General features: G+C 45.4%; 1 protein-coding gene across 1 annotated transcript; it reads right to left on the reverse strand.

The window, feature by feature from the left end:
- Nucleotides 1-1654: 1654 nt before the first annotated feature.
- bmp7b (bone morphogenetic protein 7b) lies at nt 1655-23460 on the reverse strand. Its single transcript, XM_061258502.1, has 7 exons — nt 22635-23460; nt 9746-9938; nt 7668-7816; nt 6263-6460; nt 4414-4490; nt 3686-3796; nt 1655-3570 (listed from the first exon to the last, which is right to left on the reverse strand). Exons 1-7 carry the CDS (start codon nt 23026-23028, stop codon nt 3421-3423), a joined length of 1272 nt encoding a protein of 423 aa, XP_061114486.1. The 5' UTR covers nt 23029-23460; the 3' UTR covers nt 1655-3420.
- Nucleotides 23461-24257: the final 797 nt, after the last annotated feature.

Below are 24257 nucleotides of genomic sequence, written 5' to 3' on the forward strand. Positions count from 1 at the left end.
CGATCCCCCTGCGCACACCTCCCCGAAGAAGGCTGTGGACTGAGGTTCTGCCTGTCCCGCTCTCTGTCCTGTTTCGTTTTGTCATGCGTACACTGCGTCCCAGACGTGTGTCCCCTCTCTGCCTGGGACTCTCTACCACATGCTCCACACCATGTTGGCTGTAAATGTACCGTTCCCTCGGACCTCTGTCCCATTTCTACCACATCGATGTTATCTTTCTTCTCTCTTCTGTCTTCCTTTCTTCTTAAAAAAGTCCTCAATATTCAATTTTATTAATTTGCTAAATTGTGCAATATGTCTTTCCTTCTACTGATTATCTCTTTATTGAACATGTCTTTTTTAAAACTTTGTTATTGACTTATAGTTTTGTTAAAACTGAAAGATTAATTTCTTTCATTTCCAAACCCTTGTGTGCGACCCCCTTCTTTGGCAGAACACACAGTGACTCCAGGCTGACAAATAACTACTCTCTGTTAGAAAGCATCTGGGGCATCAACAGCTGTCTGTGTTAAGGCATGTGGTAAACATTTAGAATAAATGCAAAGTGTTTTCTCTCTCTCTCTCTCTCCTTTCATTTCCTTTTATCCCTGCTCTATTTCTCTTTTCTCAATCCCCTTCCACCCCCTTTAAATTGCCAGTATACATTAAGACAAGGAAGTGGGTGTGCTGTCGTAATGGTTGGGTACTAGTGTCAGAATTATAAGGCATAACTAAATATTGTGCAATGTACTTATCTAGAATAATACTACAATCTGGTATTCAAAATATGCATGTTAACATAAAAACCGCTTGACTGTGTAATGCTTTAGGTCTGTTTGCTCAACATCCCCTTCATTATTTTAGTTGAAAGTAGCATTAATAAAAATTGTATCACATTTCAAGCCAAGTCACTGATTCTTACGGATTCAGTGCATTAGGTTTACATTCATTTTTGTTACCTTTGGATTAATATTTTAGAGTGGCTAAAATTTAGGACTGCTATATGGCATAATGTATATATTTATGGATATTCTATAGGGCTTATACTGAAGATGATTACTGCACAAGCAAACAAAACACTGAATACAATTTAAATATATATATATATATATATATATATATATATATATATATATATATATATATATATATATATATATATTTCAAGGTAAATGCCACTTCAAAAAACATGCTATCTTGGCTAGCCTTCCAATTTTGATAGCCACAGCACAGTGTGGCTATCAAAATTGGTAGCATGAAAAGTGTCCTTATTACTTCACATAGATGTAAGTAGCTTTTCAGACAAATTTGGAAATCTGTTAACATTGTTAACATGTAAAATCTTAACAAGCTAAAAAAAAGTTTATTTAACAGTGGCAAGTAATTAGTGGTCTGTGACTGAACAGTTACAAATTAATAGAGTAGGAATGCTGAGCTACTGAGTAGCTTGTGTTACTTATGTAAAATTGAGTATGTGTCTTTCAATGTGCATGAAAAAGTATGTTTTCTCACATGTGTAAAATGATGCAAAACAAAGTGTTTGATTTAAAGTCAAAGAGGCTTGAGTTAAAGAGGCTAGGAGAATATCGTTGGGTGTAAAACACTTGAATTGTTGCGTTACCTACTGCTTTTATTGGACTATTGGCGAAAACAGAAAATCCACAAGGACAGATGATATTTCATCCTTATTTATTGAACTAGTTTTGTACTAAAACCTTGAAGTCAGGAGAGGGCAAAATGCTATCCAGCATGCTGCTCTCACATACACTTAATAAATATTTATTTTAAATAAGAAAAGAAAAGTGGTTTCTTCACAGCAGAATGAGAAATGTAAAATCCTGAAACGAGCTGACAGTCCTTAAAGGCATCTTTTCCCTCGCCCGCAATCATAATTCTGCCTACTGTTTGTTTCAGAATGCACTGTGGATGCCACTGCACATTCTTCTGTTGATTTACTTTGAATGTAAAAACTGTTACCGTAGTGACTGCAATTAAGAAAAAAGAAAGCTTGTGCTGCAAAGACTTAACACTTCTCATTTGAGAGAAATGCCACAAAGTCTCCTGCTGCCTCTACATTTTGGTGTTGGTCACATATCATATATCCTGACCTTACCCTTAACCTCCTCCCAATATCATTACAGCAACGTTAAGAATTCAGAGGAAGTGCCTGGGATATTCCCATGCTGCTCCTGTGGTATTTAACCATGACTGACGATAGAGTTACACCTATTATTCTTCAGTATAACCACTTGGTCAAAGCTTACAAAGAAGAAGCCATTTTGGAGGCTCCGTTGTGAGGAAGCATTGTACCAATATCCACATCCCTCGATGTTCCCAAAATGTATTACCATTTTTGGTGTCATAAGCAGAACAAAATCGCCGCTTTACATTAAAAAGGAAGTGGAAAAAAAGAGAAGTTGAACACATGGAGAACGGCAGATGAGAACAGCTTCCCCATTTACATCCAGACCTGGAAATAAATACACTCTTCTCTGTCTTTAAAGAACTATTTACACAGTATCATACAAAGAGTTCACCTAGCAATCTACCCTCCTTTAGCCGTGACTTTTGAACTCCAAAAGAATGATAAAAGAAATGTGTGAGACGGAATAATGCAACAGAAAAGAATGTGGAAAGTGTGTGGGCTGTGCCACGTAAAAATGTCTTGTACACAGTAGACAGCACAGGTAGGGGAGCGATTGAGCAGATCTGTCCTGAGCTCATGTCAATCTTGAGCAAACAATCTCCACAGCGTGTCCATTGGGGCCACAGACGGAATCCAGATGGGATCTGGCCTGCTAGGCAATGTTCTGAGGTGAAAGCAAAACTGAGCAGAGGACGCGGGTTTGGACAAACCCACAGCAGGGCCTGGTGAGGAGGACTGGGATGCATACATTGGCTACAATGACTGCCGCATTGCAAAGGATCCTCCATCTCTCGCTCTCTCTCTCTCTCTCTCACTCTCTCATCAAAGAGGCAGCCGTGGGGGGTTCCCTGTACAGAGCATGGAGGTTGTCTCCCAGCAACATGAATGAAGGTCAGACCGGGGGAGCTAGAACCTCAGCCAATCAGGAGCCAGTGCAGGGTCATGGATCGGCGTGAAGCTCGGTGCACACAGATATGGAGGGGACTGGAATGGATCCGCTCCCACAGTGTTGATCATGTGACCAGCAGGTAGGCCGACTGCAGTGGGAACCAAGCAGGGTGCAGGGAGGGCTGTCCGTCCATCAGGGGTGGGGGAGTGGCCTCAACTTGCAGAGACGAGTCAAGTTTCCAAGATGCTCAGTTCCCTTCAACTCTCCTTCAGTACCACTGCATCCTGGGATGTGTGTGCGTGTCTGTATATGTGTGGGTGCACTTGTCTGTGCGTGTGTATATGTATGTTTGTTTGTGTGTATTTTGGTATGTGTGTGTGCATGTTGTCTTGGAAGGGGGAGGGTATTAGTGGCAGCCACATGCCCTGACCACCATGTTACGGTATTTCTTCAGGATGACGTTGGAGCTGTCATCAAAGTACAGGACGGAGATTGCATGGAGTTGGGTGGGAGCACAGCAGGGTTTGGGCACAGTGTCTGGGTTTATAAAGTGAACCTGTAGGGGAAAAACACAGGACAGATACTTTAAATCAGGATAAGAAAATGCATGGCATTCAAGTCCGTACCCTTCTCCCAAGGTGCTTTGTGGCTCCACGGCCACGGCGACTCACCAATGTCTGCACGATGGCGTGATTGGTGGCGTTCATGTAGGAGTTGAGTGGAAAGGCGCACTCCCCCTCGCAGTAGTACGCTGCGTAGCCTTCTGGCGCGATAATCCAGTCCTGAGAAAGAGGTGTTATTTTGACTGCTCTTCATGTGACTGGGGCAGAACCAAAGCTGCCATGCTGCCTCTGACACAAAGATTCACCACTGTCGACCCCCCCTGCTGTTTGCGCAACTCTTCGGATTCAATTATCCCAGCTGGGTGAACCTCCCCTCTAACTCATCTCTACAGCTTTACAGCTGAACCGCTGCTTCATGTTGTTAAAGTTACGACACAGCCGCTGTCAGTGCAAGCGCATGCAAAATATGTGTTTAAAACATAATTTCGACATACAGTACTGCCCAGGACACCCTGTACCACTCTGTACGCCAAGGAACAAATATAATAAAATGATATAGTGTATGTAAAAATACTGTATGCAAATACTGTATCTTAATGTTTTAGCATACATGGCCTGGAACATGGTATTTGTACCAGGACGCAAATGAAGAAACACGCTTCCACAACTGCCATGTCAAGCCCCTGTATCCCATTGATAAATGCACCTGATAGAAATCGAGGGATAAATCACACACACATAAGAGAGGAGGAGCTGAGGAGGGAAGGGGAGAGGTTGGGAAAGGAGGGTGAAGCGGACAGAGAGAGAGAGAGGAATGTGGAGGATGCAAGCAGTACCTGCCACCCCAGATCCCTGAAGCTGACATACAGCTCATGTTTCTTGCAGGCTTGTTTCTGGTCGGCGCTGCTGTTCTCTGGAAGGAAAGGAAAAGGACACAGGTTAGGGAGAGCGTGAAGGTAAGAGACACACCACCACAGTGAGGGAGAGTTCCAGCATCCCTGTGTTAGATGTATTTATATTGCCCTGCACAGTAGTCTTTAATGAAACACTCTTTTATCGGATATTCCTAACAGACTACAGTACCTACTACCTTAAGAACAGAATCAACTGAGCTTACTGAGTTTAATAAAGATGCAAGTATATGGGCAAGTCATACTTTCCACATCTCACACTTGCACTGTAATAAATGAGTGTGAAAAAACCACAAGTCTGAGACACATAAAGAAGGCTTGTACAGATGGTGGTGAAATTGCACCTGTTATATCTTTAGGGGAATATCCAGGCCGACAGGATTTAATAGCTCAGCTGGAGCAAGGCTACATTCTCTTCGCAAGACTTTCCATGTCCAAGAGGTAGAAAACAGATCTCCAACGCAACATTTAATGTGCAAGAGTCTCAAGCCAAGGGATGGGAGGTGCCCTTTCTTAGTTTGTTTTTTAATCTTATTTTAAAATGATTCCACTGACTTTCTTGTCTCAAAAAGGGCATCGGGATTTTTCAAATTACATTTCATGTTTTACACTCTACATTCTCATTCATATCATAATGAATACTAAAGAGGCCAATTCCTTTCCTGAAAAAGGGTGGTGCCAGATTCAAGTAATTACATTCACTCGCCTTTTTGTTTAGAAAGGAACCATAGGTGCCCTATCCATAATGTTATTAAACTGTGTTCTATTAGAATAAGAAAGATATTTCCTGTAAGAGAGGATATGTGCCTTTTAACAGCTACAGTTATAAATTGCTGAGCAGCAGCAGAGACCTGCAGAGGAGCAACACTGTGCCTAATGCTAAATATCCTGCAGAACTCCTCTGACTCTACACTCAGCCCCTCACGAAGGCTAATGGCCTCAAATGGGCCAAGCAGCGGGATGATTACCCAAAAGCCAGGGTCTCTCCCGTCTCTCAGACTTGCAAGAGCCATTGGCATTCAATCCATTCAGGGATGAGCAGTTACTGAGTACTGCTAGGGCTGGTCTGTTGCCTCAACAGTTGCTTTCATATGCAAACGTTACAGTGTCTGGGAATCTGTCTTTGTCCCTAGCAGGAGCTTCTACCCCCACCAGGAGATTCTGCTTAGAGGGGTGCAACAGAAAATTAATGTTTCTCCATCAACAGCATGCAAACGGAGCAGCTCCACACTGCATTCTCCGATCACATGCGTGTTGCAGATGTGCGCTAAATAGTCTTGGCCCTCTCCCGTCAGTAACGGTTTTGTAAATAAACAAGAGGGGGAAGCCATTTGAAGCTGATGCATTAGGGTTTAATGTTACAATCCCTTACACAAACAGAGGGCTCTCACACCTCACCAGACACTCTGGGAAAAATGCTTTGACTTGTTATGAAAAGCCCCTCTCTTTAAGTTAGAGGTTTCTCAGGTTTAAAAAGCCTGTCCGGGTGTCCAGAGTGAGCAGATCTAAAATCCTCTCAAGGGCAGTTCCTCCATCTGGCTTTAATTTCACCTTGACTCCCGATAATTTAACAGAGTTTATGATTATGAACCCTGGGGCCTACTCAATACCTCCCAAACCCCCCATTCCCGTATCTTTTTCCGTTGAAGTGACCTATGACCTGGAAGTGACTGTCATTGCCTGAAACTGATGGTGGTGGCACGGTGAGATGTCTCTGCAGTGCATGTCAGTGTGACAGGGAGTCTGTTTGCCTCCTACTGGACGCTCCCGGTACCTGCGATGTTGGCCACCCTCAGAGCCTCCTGGCCCTTGGAGCCCTTGGAGCGGTTGGGGTTGCGCTGCTTGTTGCCGGCGGACCGAATGCTGCGAATGTGGACCTCAGTGGCCTTGAAGAAGGCCACCATGAAGGGCTGCTTGTTCTGGGGCCCACTGCGGCCAATCAGCCCCGCCACTCGGGGGTTCACACTCAGACCTGCAGGGGGAGACAGAGAGACACCACAAGGGCAGTCACTTCCTGATTCCTTCCTCCACAGTGCGCTTTCAAGGCCACGTCAAGGCAACTGCTCCCCATAAGATAAAATTAACATGTAAATGTTTGTGGTGATGGCAATAGAAAACCCATTACAAATTACAGGAAATGGTTTGATAAATACATTCAGGCACTCCAATGCAAAGGGTCAGGTCAGTGAAAAGTGTATTTTTATAAGCTTTTTTTTTTTTACTTCAGTATATTATATACTCTCATGCCTTTCCTTAAAATGTATACAGAATCAATAGCATAGACAAGAGCAAACATGTCAAAGGACTCTGGTGTGTGTGTGTGTGTGTGTATGCGTGCGGGTTTGTGTACATGTCAGCACAAGTGTGCGTGGGTGTGCACGCATTCGTGTGCGTTTGTGTATGTGCGTGTGGTCCCCTCACTTCAGAGAAATCCCAAATGAAAAGCATTTGTCCTCATCTCTAATCGCTGGGCAGATTTTCCGAACGAACGCGTGGGATTCCTCCCAGTGTATCCTGCGAAACACAGGACGAGCCCACAGCCTTTCTGTCACGCACCCACTGTTCGGCTGGGATCAAAGAAAGGGTTTTGATTGTTTTCCGTAGGCTCTGACATAAACGCAGCGCAAAGGAATGCGCTCTGGATCCCTCTGTGAGGTAAAGTGAGGTTGCCGATAGGCGGCCCGTGGGCTTGCTCACACATGTCCTTCCCATACCCTGTTCTTCTCAACATGAAAGGAAAATCTCCCGCTGTTCTCCACTCAACAGCCAACATGTAATATCCTGTAATAGTTAGGGAGTCTTGAACAACCCCTGTTGGGCCACCCCCTATTATATACCCGAGAGATGTACCCGGCCCCATATGTGAATGTAATGTGAAGTCACAGAGCATTTCTGTTCTTCCTGCAGGACACGTGATCACCTGTCTCACAACTGAGGTGGGCAGGCCTGCACAATTTTCTGTTCCGAATTATTGTGTTAGTAACTTAAAATATCACAAACACTGAGCCCTTGTGCATATTTTGGCCCAGTATTTTGGCCCAGTATTTCCCAAAATAAAATAAAAACAATAAATGGATACCAACTGATAAGTTGATATAATTTAAATCGACACAAAGGCGATTCTGATGTGTAGCCCTCCTAGACGCATGCTGGTCAGGCCCAACTGCATGTCCACTCACCATCCACACTCTCCAGAGCCAGCTGCAGCCCCAGGTTCCGGCCCGGATTCAGGACCCAGTGGTTACTGGTGGCAGTGATGTCAAACACCAGCCACCCCTCCTCGGCTGCCCAGATGACCCGTGAGTCCAGGAGGAACAGGTCTGATTCCCTAGAATGAGAGAGTAGGTGAGAGCAAGCTGTGAGAAATGTTTCTGGAGAGGTGCAGGGAGCAGACTGAGAGGGCACAAAGGGGGACAGCTAACAGAGGACACACCTGCCACATCTGAAAAGAGCTATTCAATATTTCGCATCGGTGACGCCCATAGGCAATTATGCTTTGATATAAAGCCAATTGCCAGAGACACCGTTGAACTACTTATCATGCGATCAGCATTCCTGGAGTAGATCTGAATTATAAGATTTATAATCTGCTCCAGAAAAGCTGCCTTTGTGTACAGCCCTTGGGTGTACTATGTAGCTGTCATGTGCGCTGAGGGCACAGGCATTCCCTGTGAACAGTGGCGCCAATTTGGACTGCGGTTACACAATCTGAGGGGGTGTCGATATCTACACCTGCCGCTCAAGTGTCGCCGCGGCGACGCCAGGATGGGAAGGTCGCTTGTCTGCGATGACACGCGAGATGTCTTCATCTCCTGGTGGATCAAAACATGTCCCAGCTAACAAACGGGGTCAGCCAAGCCCCAAGAGAGCGTGCAGGCAGCGTGCAGGTGGGCGGGAGGACGTGTCCCACCACACCCTGGCAGGAGCACTGTGTGCCAAGCTGCTAGCACACAAAGAGAAGAAGGGGAACTGTACAGCCGGGCTGAGGGGGGCCGGGCTCAGAGCTGAACCACAAGAGAACCACGAACTGGCAAATGTGGCATTTCTTAAAAAGTAAACAGAAGCAGATTTCTTTTGAGGGTGGGTGGGCTGAAGCCTTTGCCAATCTGTCAAACTGACAGAAAACCCCTCATAATGAGAGGGCGCGACTGGTAAAGCACGATATGATATCTAATATGTTTCTGTAGGAAAAGATAGCCGTGAAAACTGTTTGACCTGATTCGTTCTGTATCTCTGTGACACATAAGCACACACCCACACGCAATCACACAGTGATAAACAACTACGTTTGCACAAACACACCCACATACACAATACAATCACACAAGATGCACCTACAGAAAGGATTTTAAAGGAGAAGGGAGAGAGAGATAGAGAGAGGGGGGTCGGGTAAAGTGGTGGATAGGAGAAAGGGTAGATGTTAGAGGACTCCAGATGGTGAAATGGGGCCTTCATCCTGCCCAGGGGAGCATTTCATTTCCTTAATTGACAATAATGGCTTTATAAACGGCTGTTGGTTTCGTGGTGAACAAGCAGCTCCACGATAAATCACAGGCAGGAATTCTGTGGGAGCAGAAGAGCTCTGGAGGCGGTGCCAGAGAGAGCGAACCGCCACGAGCACTGAATTCCAGGACCTTTCCCTCCACGAGCCTCCCCAGCCAGGCTGGTGGCTACGACCCTCTACAGAGCTGCAGGCCTACAGACCAAGGGTCATGGCCATGAGCTGTGCCCCCTGCTACCAGGCCCCTTCCCCCTGAATTCACTGTCAAGACTTAGCATGAGACACCGCCTGCGCCTGTTTGTCTGAAAACTAGCAGAACAGGGAGGTGAGAGGCTTCTTTTCATCTGACTCTTTTTATCCCACTTCTATAGAAGGCATCCAGGAGAGCCGAACGCCTCCGGGGACAGCAGGATAGGAATCAGAGGTAAACTGTTCCGGCATGGCATCACAGATACAGGTTACGCCCTTCTCCCAGACAGCAGGGATTCTCACTTTCAACTGTGCTGCCGTCAAGTGAGATAAAATGTATCAAAAAATGAATAAATCTAGACATATTCTGAAATATTTTCTGCAGGTCCCAACTGTAATTCAGCAAATAAAGTGCTTCCGGATCAAAACAATCTGACACACAAATTGAACCTCTCTAACTACAAGCTGTACATATGGGAATATCCCATGAAGTATAGCAACACAACATGAAAGAATAATGGGGGGATAGATTTTACACTGGTGCCTCGTGACTGTATGGCAGCTCACCTGTCAGAGTGCTCCTCCAGCACCTGGTAGATGCTGATGCGGAAGGTCTCGTTGTCGAAGCGCTCGTGGACGAAGTCTTTGTAGATGCGGAACTCGGCCGCGGTGACGGCCTCACCCTCGGGGATCCGCGACAGGTCGAAGCGGAACTCCCTGTGGTGTCGCCGTACGGGCAGGAATTCCTTGTCATGTTCCACTGCGACAGAGACAGGGACAGGAACAGGGTGCACTGTCACTTTTCCAGTAGCGTTCCCATGCTTTTCTGGCACTTACACAAGACTATCCCAGTGCTGCCTCGGCCCTGATATTTCCCTGAACAGATTTACTCTTTGATTAACCAAACTGGAAGCTTGTTTTTGTGCAGATGGAAATGATATATGGATATGTCTCTGCTCCTGAGGATATCTAACCGCCAAAACCTCAGAGAAATATTGAAATAGATACATGGACACACAGATGGACAGCTTTATGCCTTCTCTTCATTTCAACCCCTGAGAATCATCTGCTCTGCTTCTCATCTGGAACTCATGAGCAGACTCCATTTTGAACGACTGCATCCCCCTGTCCTGAGAAGCTGCAGGATCTTCTTGGGGTCACTGCCTTGTCTGCCATCATCTCTCCAGCCTTCTTCTCCTCATTTCCCTCCTCCCTCAGCCCCATTAATCCCCCCACTGACCCGGAACTGATTTATAGAGGCTCCTTTCGCCACTGCACCCTTGTTTGCATGACCTCTAGAGTTTATCATATCCTGTTGGATGCACATAACAATGGAGGGTCCGTGCTACTGGGCGGGCTGACTTCTATCTCCCTTAATGAGCTTACAGATGAGAGAGGAGGCGAGCCTCCATTCACTACCAGCACGCCTCAGTGTGCCCAGAGCCAGCCACTGCCCACCTTTTCTTTCTTTTTTCTCCATTTTGAATTGCGGTCAAAAACAGCCAAACAAAAGTCAGCGAGTGAATTCCCCATAGTGCTGCCTCCTTCTGTGGTCTCTCAACAGTCCTTTATCAATTTGACATTGAACTCTGACCAGTTTTGGCACTGGTGCAAAACCTTTATCTGTGCCAAGGGCCCTGGAGTTGGGGAGAAACAGAAGCCTTCTTGTTGGCTCTCCTGTGCTGTTCACTCATCTGGGCCACTCAAATCCCTGTTTTCTTGAAACTGAAAATGTGAACAAGCAATGTTTACCAGGAAAAACAATACTTAAAGATGAAATGAAACAATCGCAACCTGCAGCTTGCAGCTTGTCTTTACTCTGAATACTTCTGCTTTCAGTCTCAATCTTTGTCACTCTTGCTCTCACTCATCTTCTCTTTCTATTTCTCTCTTCTCCCTCTATCCCTCTTTCTCACAGAGCGGCACTATGGTACAAAGACTGCACTGTCTAGGCAGAGCGGGGAAAAGCATGGATCTAATTACTTTTCAATAGGGGACGGGTTTCTGTTCGCGATTAGCGTTGGGCTTTCGTGCCTATTGTCCAGAGCTTCCCAGAGCACTCACATTGTTTACACACCGTTTTCACTTAAGAGCGCCCTCGAGGCCAACCTCAAGGTCTCGCCCCAAGGGGATACTCAACACTGCTACCACCTCTGTCATTCTAGAAGCACAAAATCTCCTGGCCATTGGGGGCTTTCAACAGTTCCCTCCCAAGTGATTTCATTAAATGAGTGGACACTAACTCCACTTTATACACACAACACTATATGTTCCAGCAGCCCAAGGGACTTATCATATGCCCCTCTCAGTTTCACCAATGCATTTGCTTACAGCACTGAAGCCATAGCTCTTGTCCGTATATATCCACCTATGCTAATTGTTCAATAAGCTTTGAGTGAATGAGTTTTCTTTTTCAGATTTTTCCAAGATACTGTTGTTACTTTCTTAAGAAATACTTTAAGAGTCGGAGAAGATGGAGGAGAGTTCTTTGTTGAACACAGAGAATGTTTTATTACAACAAAAATCCAATTTGTGGTGTGCGACATTCTTTTTCTCCCCCCAAAATCATTACTCCATCTTTAAACATGCTTCCCAGCATCAAAAGTAAACACAGCTGAGTTTTACTGTTCATTCTGCGTAAAGATCAAACAGCCCCCCGCTCCCCCAACGGAAAAACACGAGTGCTTTTCCATTTTCTTGATAGCGCTTTATGGATGACGTCCACCGAGCTGTCACAGCCTCTCTCCCACTTTTACTAAAGACACTTCCTGGAATGTGTTTAGAACTTTCTAAACATGTGAGCTATGCCGCTCCTTATTCAGTCAGATCTGAACTAAGTGAAATCATCTGCCCTTCGCACGCTTGGCTTTACTCTACTCCCTCCCAGACGAACTTAAGCAGGTACATTTGTGTCACAGTTTTCTTTTTCCCATGACGACCAAACTATAGATTGCTAATAATGAGTTGCACCTTTCGAGGACATCAAAAAACTTTACAGCAAGATGGGCTAACTTGATTTAACTACCACAAATGTGTAGCACCTGCCTCGGGGATGGAGAGCAGTCATTTTGGGCCAGAATGCAGACCAGCTTAATTTAAGTGGAGAGGCAAAAATGTTAATTTTGCAACTTAAACTGCAGGTTGACACTATGTCCAGACAGAGCTGGCTCAGGAACTCTGTCAGGGCACCAGGGAATAATCACTTTACAAAATGTGTTATGGGATCTTTAAACAGGACGTAAATATAAAACAGAATCATTAATTGAAACATGTATTAATTTATTAATCGATAACCTGCTAAAAGCACACTCAAGCTGTAAGCTCTGTGCTGTGAGTGCAGTGCTTCTCACTGGCAGCCTTTGTTCATCGTTTCTGCGCACGTGCAAGGATGCCCTGTTATTGGGAGCAGATGAAAAATCTGCATCCCAATGGCTCCTGCTGCCTCCTCCCCTTCCCCGTGTGTGATTAACTATGGGCTGTAAATAAGGGCCTGCGGAAGGGGACGCTGGAGCAGCGATGACATGCGGAGACCTGGCCCCCCCTCTCTTCCCCCCGGGGGCCTCTCTCTTTCCCTGGGCGCTCCGCTTCCCTCCCCCCTCCATCCCCCTCGCACCCCAGCCCGTCCACTCCCCCTGGCCTACCTCCTCCAGCTCGCCCCAAAAGCACAGGTGCAGTCCACGGCAGGGAACACAGACCTGTTCTCCGGGCCCAGAGGCCAACAGGCCCCTTAATCTCTCAATCCACCCCTCCACATTAAAAGGCCTTTATCTGCACTTCTGAGAACAGCTGGTCGCAGCTGTGAAATTCCCAGTAACCCTTTCCCTCCTTCTCTACCTCTCTCCACTCTCCACATCTTGTCTCTGCAGTGTGGGTTTAGTACCACAAAGTTCCTCTCTGCTGTAGACGCTATATACGGTATGTGCTAAAGTGCACATGTCCTTGTGCAGTGGAAAAGGCCACAGTGGGCCATGCAGGCCTGTGAACACACTGAAGGTGTACCTGATCCTCTTACTTTTAATAACACCTCCAACAAAAATCCTCTGCTATCAAACACTAACTTAGTTTCTTCACCTTCTTCCCTTACGCCTTTCTTCTTTCTCTCTTCTCCTTCCCTCGCCTGTGCTCTCCCTCTCTCCCTTGAATCCCATTACAGGAGTATGGCAGTAATTAGAAGCCGGGCAGAAATGCAGTTAAACATAAGCGGGCACATTTATTGCTTCCTCTGAGAGGAAACAAGCAGCCATCGTTGCGGTCGCCCTACCTGCGTTAAATAAACATTTGGAAGAGAGTGCGGGTCTTAACCGGGCAGTCGGAGAAACACGATCCGCGGCATCTATAATTCTGTCCATTTCCACCCTTTCTATCTCCCTCCCTCCCTCCATGCCTCCCTCCCCCTCCCCAGGAGCCCAGGGTTCAGTCTGAGGCCCCCGCTCCACTCACATGGATGTGTGCATGCACTCAGGAGGAACCCGCTGGAAGCAGTGCTGCCGCATTATCAGTTCAGCACACGCTCCCATTCAGGCCCAAGGATGTCGGCCACTCTTCGGTCTGCACAGCAAGGGAAAGGACCTCGCTCGAGGGTGCAGCAAACACCCCGCTTGGGACTGGGAACCCTGGAACCCACAGTCTGGCGCACTAACCACTATGTCCCATGGTGCCCCCGCCGAGGTAAAACAGTGAATTCGTAATGCAAACAACCCTTCCCTTGAACAGCATTCAGGGGGAGTCAACGTGATTAAATAAAGCTGAGACACTCATCGCCATTAGCTGTGTAATTCATCAATGTGGGAAGTAGATTCCCATCAGTCAGAGTCCTCTCATTAAAGGCCCTCTCTGAAGCCTAATTAGAAACACACACACACACAGCCAACACGCCACTACTGTTTATGTATTTAATACTCAATCTATCATGTCAGTAATGAGAGAACACTGTTGAATGACAAGAGTATTTATTTCAAATTCGAACATTTCCTGGCCCTGTTTAATTTTTTCCCTACCAAAAACAATCATATTTCTGCTTTTACTCAATAGTGATTGATCTGGTGCACAACGCTTATTCATACAAAGCACTGGGGTGATGGAGAGACCAAACCACTGCATCTGGCTTTAGATTTAAGATACACAAGTGGCAGACCACAAGAAAGGCGTATGAAAGCGCTTCTGGATCGCCCTGTACTGAGAACACTCCCGCGGGCCCCAGCGCTGAGGTGAAATACTGACGCGGGAAGCTGAGCCGCCCCTGGCCCGGTGCAGTGACCCCTGCTTAGGGTACAGGAGGGGCTGAGCCAGCCCTCAGCTTTCAGACACTTCCCCAACACCTCCCCGGCTGATTTAAGAAAGAGGGGCGCAGTGACACAACACATTAGCGCAAGTGTCTGTCCTGTTCCCCGCACCCCCTGGCCATGCCGCACACTTCCGCCTCCCCACTGCGCCCCGCTCACCTTCCCCCACCTTCCCCGACGCAGTTCCCACAGCACGACCGTGACCCGGCGGCCACATCCGCCGCTGCGCTGTTTCAACACGCCAGCGCGGGACTGCGAGGCACAGCCCGGGTCCAACAGAACCAGAACACTCGTTTTTGCGGTTTCTGGGGGATTTCAGAGCAGGGTAGCCTTCAAAGTCATTACAGCAACTGTTTAAACTCAAGAACCACAGCCGAAATCGCCTGTCGTTAGCTGAGGATCGGTTAAGAGAAACTACTTTGGTTGAGAGAGAAACCACTTCCACACCATCTACATTCTAAAAAGTGACCCTGGCATCTGATGAGTTTGCCAGCTTTGCCAGTGTTTTCAATGTGATGGGTTTCCTTGAAACCTGCCGAGCTTTTTCCGACATGGTGAGATTGCTTTATATGTTTGTCCTTTTAAAAGATCTCCAAAGCAACGGGTGACTTCCCACAGTGGAGTGATTGCAGTTAAGACACATCCTGCCCACTAGCTGCAACAGATGACATCATCCCTCCGTGATGTATTTATATTGTTTTAACGCCTTGCAGTGTATGCTGGCTCTGAGGCCGGCTGAGGTGGGAGTTAAGTGCATACTAAACCCAGCCAGTCATTTGTTTGACTGTAATTAAATGCTGGAAAGCAACCAGACTGTTTTATGAAGCAGTAATTGCTTATAAGGGTTTAGTGTATTTGCATTTGGGAGCTATTAATGTTGGAGCTCTGTGTTTTGCAATCCAAACTTTTTCAAAATGTAACACTTTGTAAGCTTTGGTTTTCCCCTATTAACCCAAAGGGTTTCAATCTTTTACACAGCTATGTGCGTTCTGCCCTCTCCTTGAGTGGATGTAATAGAAGAACACTTCCCCCTTGACCTTGAAAGATTTACTGTGAGCTCAGTGTGTTCTAAAGGCACGTGTCTGTACACTGCTCTGAGGAAAAACACAAGCAGGGCCATCCATCAGTTTGTGAATGCCCGTACCTTTCAGTTAGTGATAAGGCTCAGTAATTTACCATTTACAGGTTTGCAGGCAGTACAAAACCGATGTCAGAGATAAAATAATCTGCACATCACTGACGCTGAAGATGCCTCTTTATTTGCGGGTAAGGTTTTTCGGAAAGCGCCTCATCCAAAGATTCCACTATCTCACACAGGAATGAAAACGATCCACCTGAGGTCCAATGGCTCTTACATACCAATGCTAGTCAATTTAAACTGAATCTGGACCTGACAGATGCATTGTGGGAAATGGTTTTAGGTGTGATCAACCTGAACACTTAGGGACCTGCACTTGGTAGTCTCACCTCATTCACTACGGCTGTGGGGTCAAATTGCTCTTATTCTTTTCCACATATGTTCTCTAATTTAGTGGCCACAGTAGCCCCGCCCTGCTGGCAGTATCTGCACTTGGCCAAAGACGCCTCTTATTATAGACAGAATTCACAGTTTCTAAGTAAATATTTTCATAATTTTCCTCTAAACCTAGGGCAGAATGAACAGCACACATGATGTGCGTTTCCTTTAAGAACTTGTTGTTTATTTTGTTTAATTAAAGCCAGCCCTTTAGAAGCAAAACATTCAAAGAAATCCTTTGATTTGTTGTTGCAGCTGTTCAATTTTCTGTATGCACTTCAGATTTCACACAAGACTGACATAATATTCCAGGTCTTCAATAACAGTGGATGTTTTAAAATGTGTCTTAATCATTTGGAAGCACTAACTGTAACAAGTTCAATAACAGCCGTCACGTGTCATAAGGCGTGTCCATAAAATGGCATTAAGGGGACCTTCCAGACTTCTCTGGAGTGGCTGTGCTGATGTCACACTGCTTGTCACCACACACCCCATCAAATCACTACCACTGCACTTGTACCCTAACCAGAGTTCCGTACTCCTGGCCAGATGTACCATTCGCTGTGCTCGTAACTACAGAGAGCGCAGCTGGGTCTGCTGAGTCACTCCTTCCAGAAAAAAAAACAGAAACCAAGCCGTGTGTAATTACCGGAGGGTTCTGCCGTGCCCTGCGCGAGGATGCATGAGAGGTCACGGGCCAAGCTGCCCTCGCCACAGCACCGGCGTGACGGCGGACGCACCGAACGCCTCGTACCGACAGCGCTGAGGGTCGGCTCGCAGGCCAGGGTGAGAGGAGATTGATGGCTAACTGCATTCCATCACCTCCTGCGCGGCGGCAGGCCGGCTCGCCCGGGCGTCCGATGGAAGGGAGGCGGACATGGATCCCAGAGCCTTCCTGGACGTCTCACTGCAGTCGCGTACCTGCGGCCTCCGCTCCGGAGGAAACGGGCCGGCCCTCCCGTCACGTGCGCGATGCCAGCCTGCCGCTGTCTGCGGCCCCGCTGTTCCGTCTCACTCGTCGGCCGGGCGGTTTGTTGTTTCTAAGCTGAACCTTTTATTTGTTTTAACAACATGGCAGCCGGTCACTGGGTCTCGGGTTTGTTCAGTCCCACATCTGGGTTTTTTCACTCACGCCATTTCCTTCTCGCCATCCTCCCATGGGCTGAAAACGGACGCTTGGGGTTAACCAGACCTCTCTCTGCCCATTTTGGGCTGAGCCCTGCCAGCCTTCAATGCATTCTCCAGGCACCGAAAGAGCAGGAAGCAGGGCTGTGTGATACTGGGGCGCTTGCTGGGTTGGTGTATATCTCAAGAACACAGTGCATTGCTGGGTTTGCCCACAATAAATGCCAGACACAAACAGCAAACACACATCCAAAATCTATCCATCCTCCACAGTTAAATATAGTCTTTGTTTTTAATCCTTTGGTTGGATTATGTTAGATTATTCCTAAAGTGAAAATAACACCCCGAGGGACTAACATAATTTGAGACGATTACTGTCATTCCCTCGCTTGCCTTCTCATTGTTATTTACCAAGAGTCCTTCCATTTGACCTCGTCCTTCATCTCAACTGAAAACACCCATTTCACCAACTGTCATCCTCTTTTCTCAAAGCAGCACACTCCTTCACACTTGAAGCCTACAATCTGGTGTGAGCCCCATTATACAACATTTATATTCATCACACTGTGACCATCCATGTAACAATTATTTTAGGATTTCTAATGGGAAAAATAAGAATAGCATTAAGAAATTGGAAATGATGATTTAATGCTGTGATGTGTTTTTTCACTCCTTTCCAATATTCATTGTCACTCATCTTTCAAAAAGTTCATGCAATGACCTGTATAAAACAGGCAGCAATCAAACTTAAATTGCACAAATTAGATCCAGAATGTTCTTCAAAAAAATGGAGCATGCACGAGGTAGTTCATTAGTTTTGTAACAACTGCATAGTTTTAGCAGGGAAAACACATTACGGTTTCAATGTGGTTTAAGGGCAATCTGACACATAATCAGATTTGATGGAGGGAAACAAATCCCTCTTGAGGTTTCCTGCTTTTCTCTAAAATCTACTTATCAAGACAAACAGTTGCAATTTCAGTCACTTGAGGTCTTTTAAAATACTGTCAGGTTTTACAGCAGGGAAAAAGCCTCTCAGCAATAAAGGGAAAATGTTTTCAGGGATAATAAGCACACAAGACCCACAGTAGTCTGGAAAAAGGCTTTTGGCAAATTCTGGTCTGTACTAGACTGTATTTTTGAATTGACAGAGAAAATAGAGCATCTCTTACTTGACTGGCTGGAAACAGAACAGTACTTTCTCAAGTCACAATCTTCCTGAAATGTCTTCAAAAAGACGTGTTATTGATGGTTACTCCGACCACCTCTGTTACAAAAAGATATCTTGGTCTTTTGTAAGCAGGGTGGGGGATTGGTGATAAAATGTCTGCGCACAGCTGCTTTGGCCCAGAGAAGTCAAGAAACATCTGTATTAACCTCTGGCTGTGTCCCAGGGGCGGCCCGTGGAGCTCACGCAGGAATGCGAGGCTGCTCCTTCCAGGGAGTGAGAGAGCCGCTCCACGCAGCTGCACAGGCCGGCTGCCCACTCTGCGGCCAGTGCCTCCTGGAGCGGGGGCATCTCCGAAACACACCCTCCACCCCGAGCTAACAACAACCCCAGCATCCCCTCCTTTACTCACCACCCCCCGGTCGCCCGCTGAGCTGCCAAAAGCTCAAAACCCCCTCGGACTCCTCCACACGACGCCAAACGGCACCCAAACAGGCTTGTAACAAAGAATGACTAAAGCATTGTGAAAGCATGGCAGTACCAGTTGTGTGACAAACACGCCGTCTCAATGTGGAGTTCTAGTAAATCTAAACAAATTTTCCAATTACAACTTTTTCCTGGCCCTATTACGTGCCTCTTAACACACACCATAAAACCTGGTGAACTGGCTGCCGGCTCTGTGGCATCTCTCCAGAGACAGGCTGCACTGTGCCCCGCAGTCCCACAAAAGCAACGGCTGCAGTAATTACCCATTGTTTATGCGTGACTCACTGTCTGTGTTTATCTGCTGCATCTCAGGTACACAGGAAAGGCCCAGCCATTTTCCTTTGAACCCCATCACAAAAGAGACAATCCCTTATAGAATGGAAGAACATTTGTGAAGAAATGAGATTTTCTAGATTTTTTTCTTCACATCTGGATTACATAAAAAGTAGTGAAACATTCGGTAATTAAAACACGCACACACCTTTTTAAATCACAATATCACTCCAGCTCCCGCCAAACCACAACTCTTTTTATGATGCTATCCCCCATGGGGTGAAGTAAAGGCAGCTGTCTCCAGTCTACAATCCACTGACCAAGGGACCTATTAGTGATATTCATAACTTATCACACACACACGTGAAGGAGCACATTCAGCCATCCACACTAAATCACACGAGAGCTGTGAACAAGGAAGATGTGACTAACAAGTTTGATAATACACTTGGAGGCAAGAAAACAGCAGTAAAATCTCAATGATGCCACCGCTTCCACTATGACGCAAATAAGTCCAACAAGGCCAACAAGTCACTGGTTGCTCCCTGATATTTCATGCATAACCACTGGGCCGGGAATGACTTCACCGTGCACCTTGGCTCCTCTCCAGACCAGACAGGCATTGCACTCTGGAAGTTGTGGTTTTGCAGAGGGGAAATGCTTTAAGTCAGTGCGGCTTTGGGCTTATGTGCCAGGGACCAGCGGGACCAAATCAAATAATTACCCAGGAAGAGAGAAGGAGTACAGAAGGGAGGGGTGCCAGACTGCCAATCAGTCAAAGAGAGAGCCCAGAAGCTAAAGCCACTGTCAGTGGTTCTCTTATCACACAAGACGGAAGGTTCCTCTGTCCCTCTACCTCTGTCCTATCTCTCTTTCCCTCTATCTCTCTCCACTCTCGCTCTCCCTCTCTCCCCTGTTGAGTGTTCACAAAAGCATACCTCTGTCCTGCATCAGGAGGGAGAGGAGGGCTGCCACACTGGAGATTAAAGCAAGGCGCTTCCCCTAAATGCTGCTTGCCTTTCCCAACCCGTCCCGACACGCTCCGCTGAGACAGGGGGGCTTGGGAGAGGGAAAAGACAGAGAGGGGGTAGTGCCGCTACTGTTGCTGTTTGAGAAAAACTGGTCAAGTAATCTTTGTGTGACTGGGCGCGCCATGGAAAAAATGCCCATCCTCAACATTTTCACAAGTCGGATTCAAAGTGGGATTCAAATTCTGGCAATTCAGAATACCCATTACAATGCTCACAATAATCTGAATTGTATTTCAGATACCCTATCACAGGGCACCAGATGGTATATTGCACAGATCCATTATTAGATTCAATATCCTAATAGAAATTATGCACTTCAACTGAGTGTCCTATAACAGATTCCTGTGGTGGCTACTGATGCTTCTGAGTCTGTGAAGTTGAACCTGAACCAGTACTCCACCCTGCCTATATGGTGATATACTGTGCTCAAGCATGGTATAAAACTATTGATGCCAATGACAAAGGGACAAATGTCTTGCCGCAGAGAACATGCCAGGTCAACTAAGGTTCAAGTTCTAGTTAGAGTGTTTACTAAATTGAAAGGAATGAAGTTCCTAGTTGTATAACGAATACCATTACTGGATGTGTTAGCAGCATGCATATTGACAGATGGAAAGCAGTTCTGAGTGATAAGGAGAGTATTTATTGTGGGAGTGGCAGCAATTCTGCTTCTCGTCCCACCCAGCACTTCTTCAAGTTGAGAAATGCCTGTCAGAATCCCAGCCGTGTCAATCAAAGCTATTCTAAACGTTAGTCCTTGGAAGCATTTTGACCGGAATAGCAGTGAAATCAAGAGGTTAATACAGATCACATTTTGTAAGTGTTTGCTCTTGGTTTCTCACACAGCTCTACTCAAAATACAACAACTGCTTCTACACCAATCAATAATTTGACATAAAGGTGGGAACCTTAAAGATACAATGTGTGGGTTCATTGAGAGCTGCAAGTGAAACTTGAAAGCTGTAAGTGAAGCATAAACAAAGGAATTTGAAACAACCCCCCCCCCTCCTGGAAAGCCCACCTGTTCATGTTCCAGTCATATTCAAATTTTAAAAACAATCTGACCTTGACCTTGTTGGCAAACTCCAACAAAGCAAGTCAATTTCTTGTACTTACACATTTGGATATAGGAAGCATTCTAAACAGCTTTGTTGTGATAGCATGTCAAGCTAATGTGTTGAGTTAGTGGTCTCAAAAAAAAAAAAAACATGGTGGTCTGCCCTTATGCTCCATATCTTAACTAAGCTTTTCAACTGTTCACTGACTGGTATTGGAGGACAGAAGCTCTTGACTTTTTAGGTTTGTGGTCATCTGTTTCAGTAAAGGTCTAAAATAGGCACAATGTAGAAGCGCCCACTATGATTATATATTTCAGAAAAAGAAACAGTGTCACCTCCCATTCTATTGCCAAAACATAGCAACAATGATCTACTCAACATTAATTGTGAATACCAGGAGCCTGTGGGGATGTTTTTTTGGGGTTTTTTTTTCAATTCTACTTTTATTGAAAGTTGTTGTTGTTGCGGCGGTAGTTGTTGTTTGTGCGTGGAAATTCCAAGTTTACCAATTGCCAGTAATTGCTTGTGTGGCCTATTTGCTGTTTTCTAATTATTTGTATGTTTTTACTAAATCAGTGCGACCAACAATAACTCTGGATATTTAATCCAATCGAAACGTGAATTATGATACAAAGCGCAATAACCATCCATTTATCGAGCAGAACAGTAAATAATCAATAATAAACAAAACCACAATTCAATTTTTGTTGAAATTATGCATTATTATTATCATATCTTTCGCCTGAATTCCGCCTTCGCCATATGCACGATGAGATAAAGACGTGGAAAGGCTGGATTCAGTTATATGCAGGTTAAACACCTGAACATTAACGGCTCGACACAGCTGCCTGAGCGACCCAGACACGTCGGAATGCGACGCCGTTGGATTCTTTTTCCACTGACAAAATTACTAGGCTATATACTGCAAACAGACCATGTTAAGTAAAGCTGGGAAATTCGAAATCAACAAAAACAGACAAGGTATGACTGTAGCATGCTGTTGGCCTATACGCCAAACAACCTGCATAAAATGTTTGACTATTATTAATACTAGACATTCGAATAAAGAACAAACGCAGAAGACAACTGGCATTAGACTTTATAGTGAAATTAGTCAGATAAAAGCAGAGAAGATCTATTTGCTAAAAAAAATTTCAGTTAGGATTACGGTAGGCTACTTCAGCACACTGAAATTCCCTTGGGAATAATGAACAAACTACACCTCGCATTTCCCATCCTGAAATCAAATATATTGACATATATGAAAACAAGACTGACATATGTGATACATATATTCGATTTCTATAATTTAAAAGTTATATATCTCCAATCTGAAAATGCACTGTTTCATATGGATTTACAAACGCAAAAACTCGGAAAATGCGGAATTATTGAAATTATTGCAACATAGCCTGATCAGTGGCAATATGATTAGTGGGAGACTTGTGCAGTGTTTATCCATAATATATGCGTCAAATAACACCATCAAAGACACACAAGCATGGCGGAGACCTTACCTAGATTGACAAAGCTCATGACCATGTCAGCATCGTTAAGAAAGTTGTTGTCTTGTAGAGTTGCAATCGGTGGTCCCTGTGTGGTGAAGACGGGCTTGTAAGGGTATGAGTAGCCATCTGCGTCTGTGGACATGGCATTATACAGGTCCAGCATGAACATCGGGGCTGCATTGTGCTTCCCGTGGAGGTGCGGTCGGGGCCGGTGAGGAAGCCCCAGAATGGACAGAATTTCGCGCTGCATCTCTCTGCGCTCCTGGCTTTTCAGTCGCCGATGAATAAAACTTGAGTGGACCTCGTTGTCCAAAGTAAAGTTCGTGAAGACGGTTTCAGCCAGCACACAGTATCCCCATACAAGCATTAGTGCCGGAGCACTTGTATCTAATATCGAAACCATATTCTCTGGACGTAGCCAAATGCAGCGTTACTATTAACGTTACACTTGAAACAGTTAAGCGTAACGAGATTAATCTAAAAATTCAAAGGGTTATAATTTTGGATAAGTACAGTGAACTTATTTGTAAAAGAAATCTACTTATCCCAGCATCAGCTCATATCCCACATGTTGAGGGAAGTATCCCTCGGTAGATACATCAATTTCAGTCGCGTCCCGTTTTATTTGTGTGGTTTAAAACTTGGATAGCATGTGTTCCGTTCCTTGTGAAGTTGTCTGTAAAAATGGTCTGTAGAAACAGATTTTCTTTTCGCTATCTCCCTGTCATTCACGAGGTCTGAAGTTGTCAAGAAGCGTTGCAGGCAGTATGATGCCTGCTTAGAGCGCAGACAGCAAACTTTGAGGAGGTGCTACTGCTGGGAGGGGCAGGAGGCAGTTGCTATTGCCTGCTGAACAAAGCGCTAGGTTTAAGATAGAGGGGTGTGTGATTGGGTATGGTTTGGTAAGGAGGGGGCGACATCAAGGTTATCTTTCAAGATTTTATCTCTTGGAAGTGCCGAGGGTGGAGACACATGTCTTCCCTCGCGACACCAATTTTAAATGATGAATGGCAAACATTGAAAAGGACTTGCGAGTGTCATTGTCTGCGCGCTCCTTTCTTTTGTTTGTAGGTAACAGCTTCGAATGTCCCGACCTGTTCATTAAGTGCCCTGTATTTTGTTACTGATGCAGGACAGAGGCAAATTGTTTCTCGGGGCATATTTATTTATTGTAGCAGAGGAATCGGTTTGTTGTCGAATATCACATTTTCACATGGAATCAGTACACTTATAGCTCGAATATCTTAGGATTAGCTACTGGGTGTTCTATTAACTACAGGTGTGCTGGTGGTAAGTGTGATGTCATTGCACTGAATCTATTCATAAAAGCTGGAGACAAATAAGTCAGGCGCTTGTAACTTTAAACCAGTTTTAACCAAGACAATTATGAATATATATATATATATATATATATATATATATATATATATATATATATATATATATATATATATATGAATATACAAACGTATTTCATATCATAGGTACGAACTGGCCTCACCTTCCAGCTCTAATACTATTTATTTCCTGTGTAATTGTTACTTTGCCTATGTGTAAGGAGCCACACAGGGGAAAATACTGGCTGTTGCAACTGTCTCATCCTCTGTCCAGTCCTGAAAAGTGTAGTCCTCT

This window comes from Conger conger, chromosome 10 (genome assembly GCF_963514075.1).
Source record: "Conger conger chromosome 10, fConCon1.1, whole genome shotgun sequence".
NCBI classification, from domain to species: Eukaryota; Metazoa; Chordata; class Actinopteri; order Anguilliformes; family Congridae; genus Conger; species Conger conger.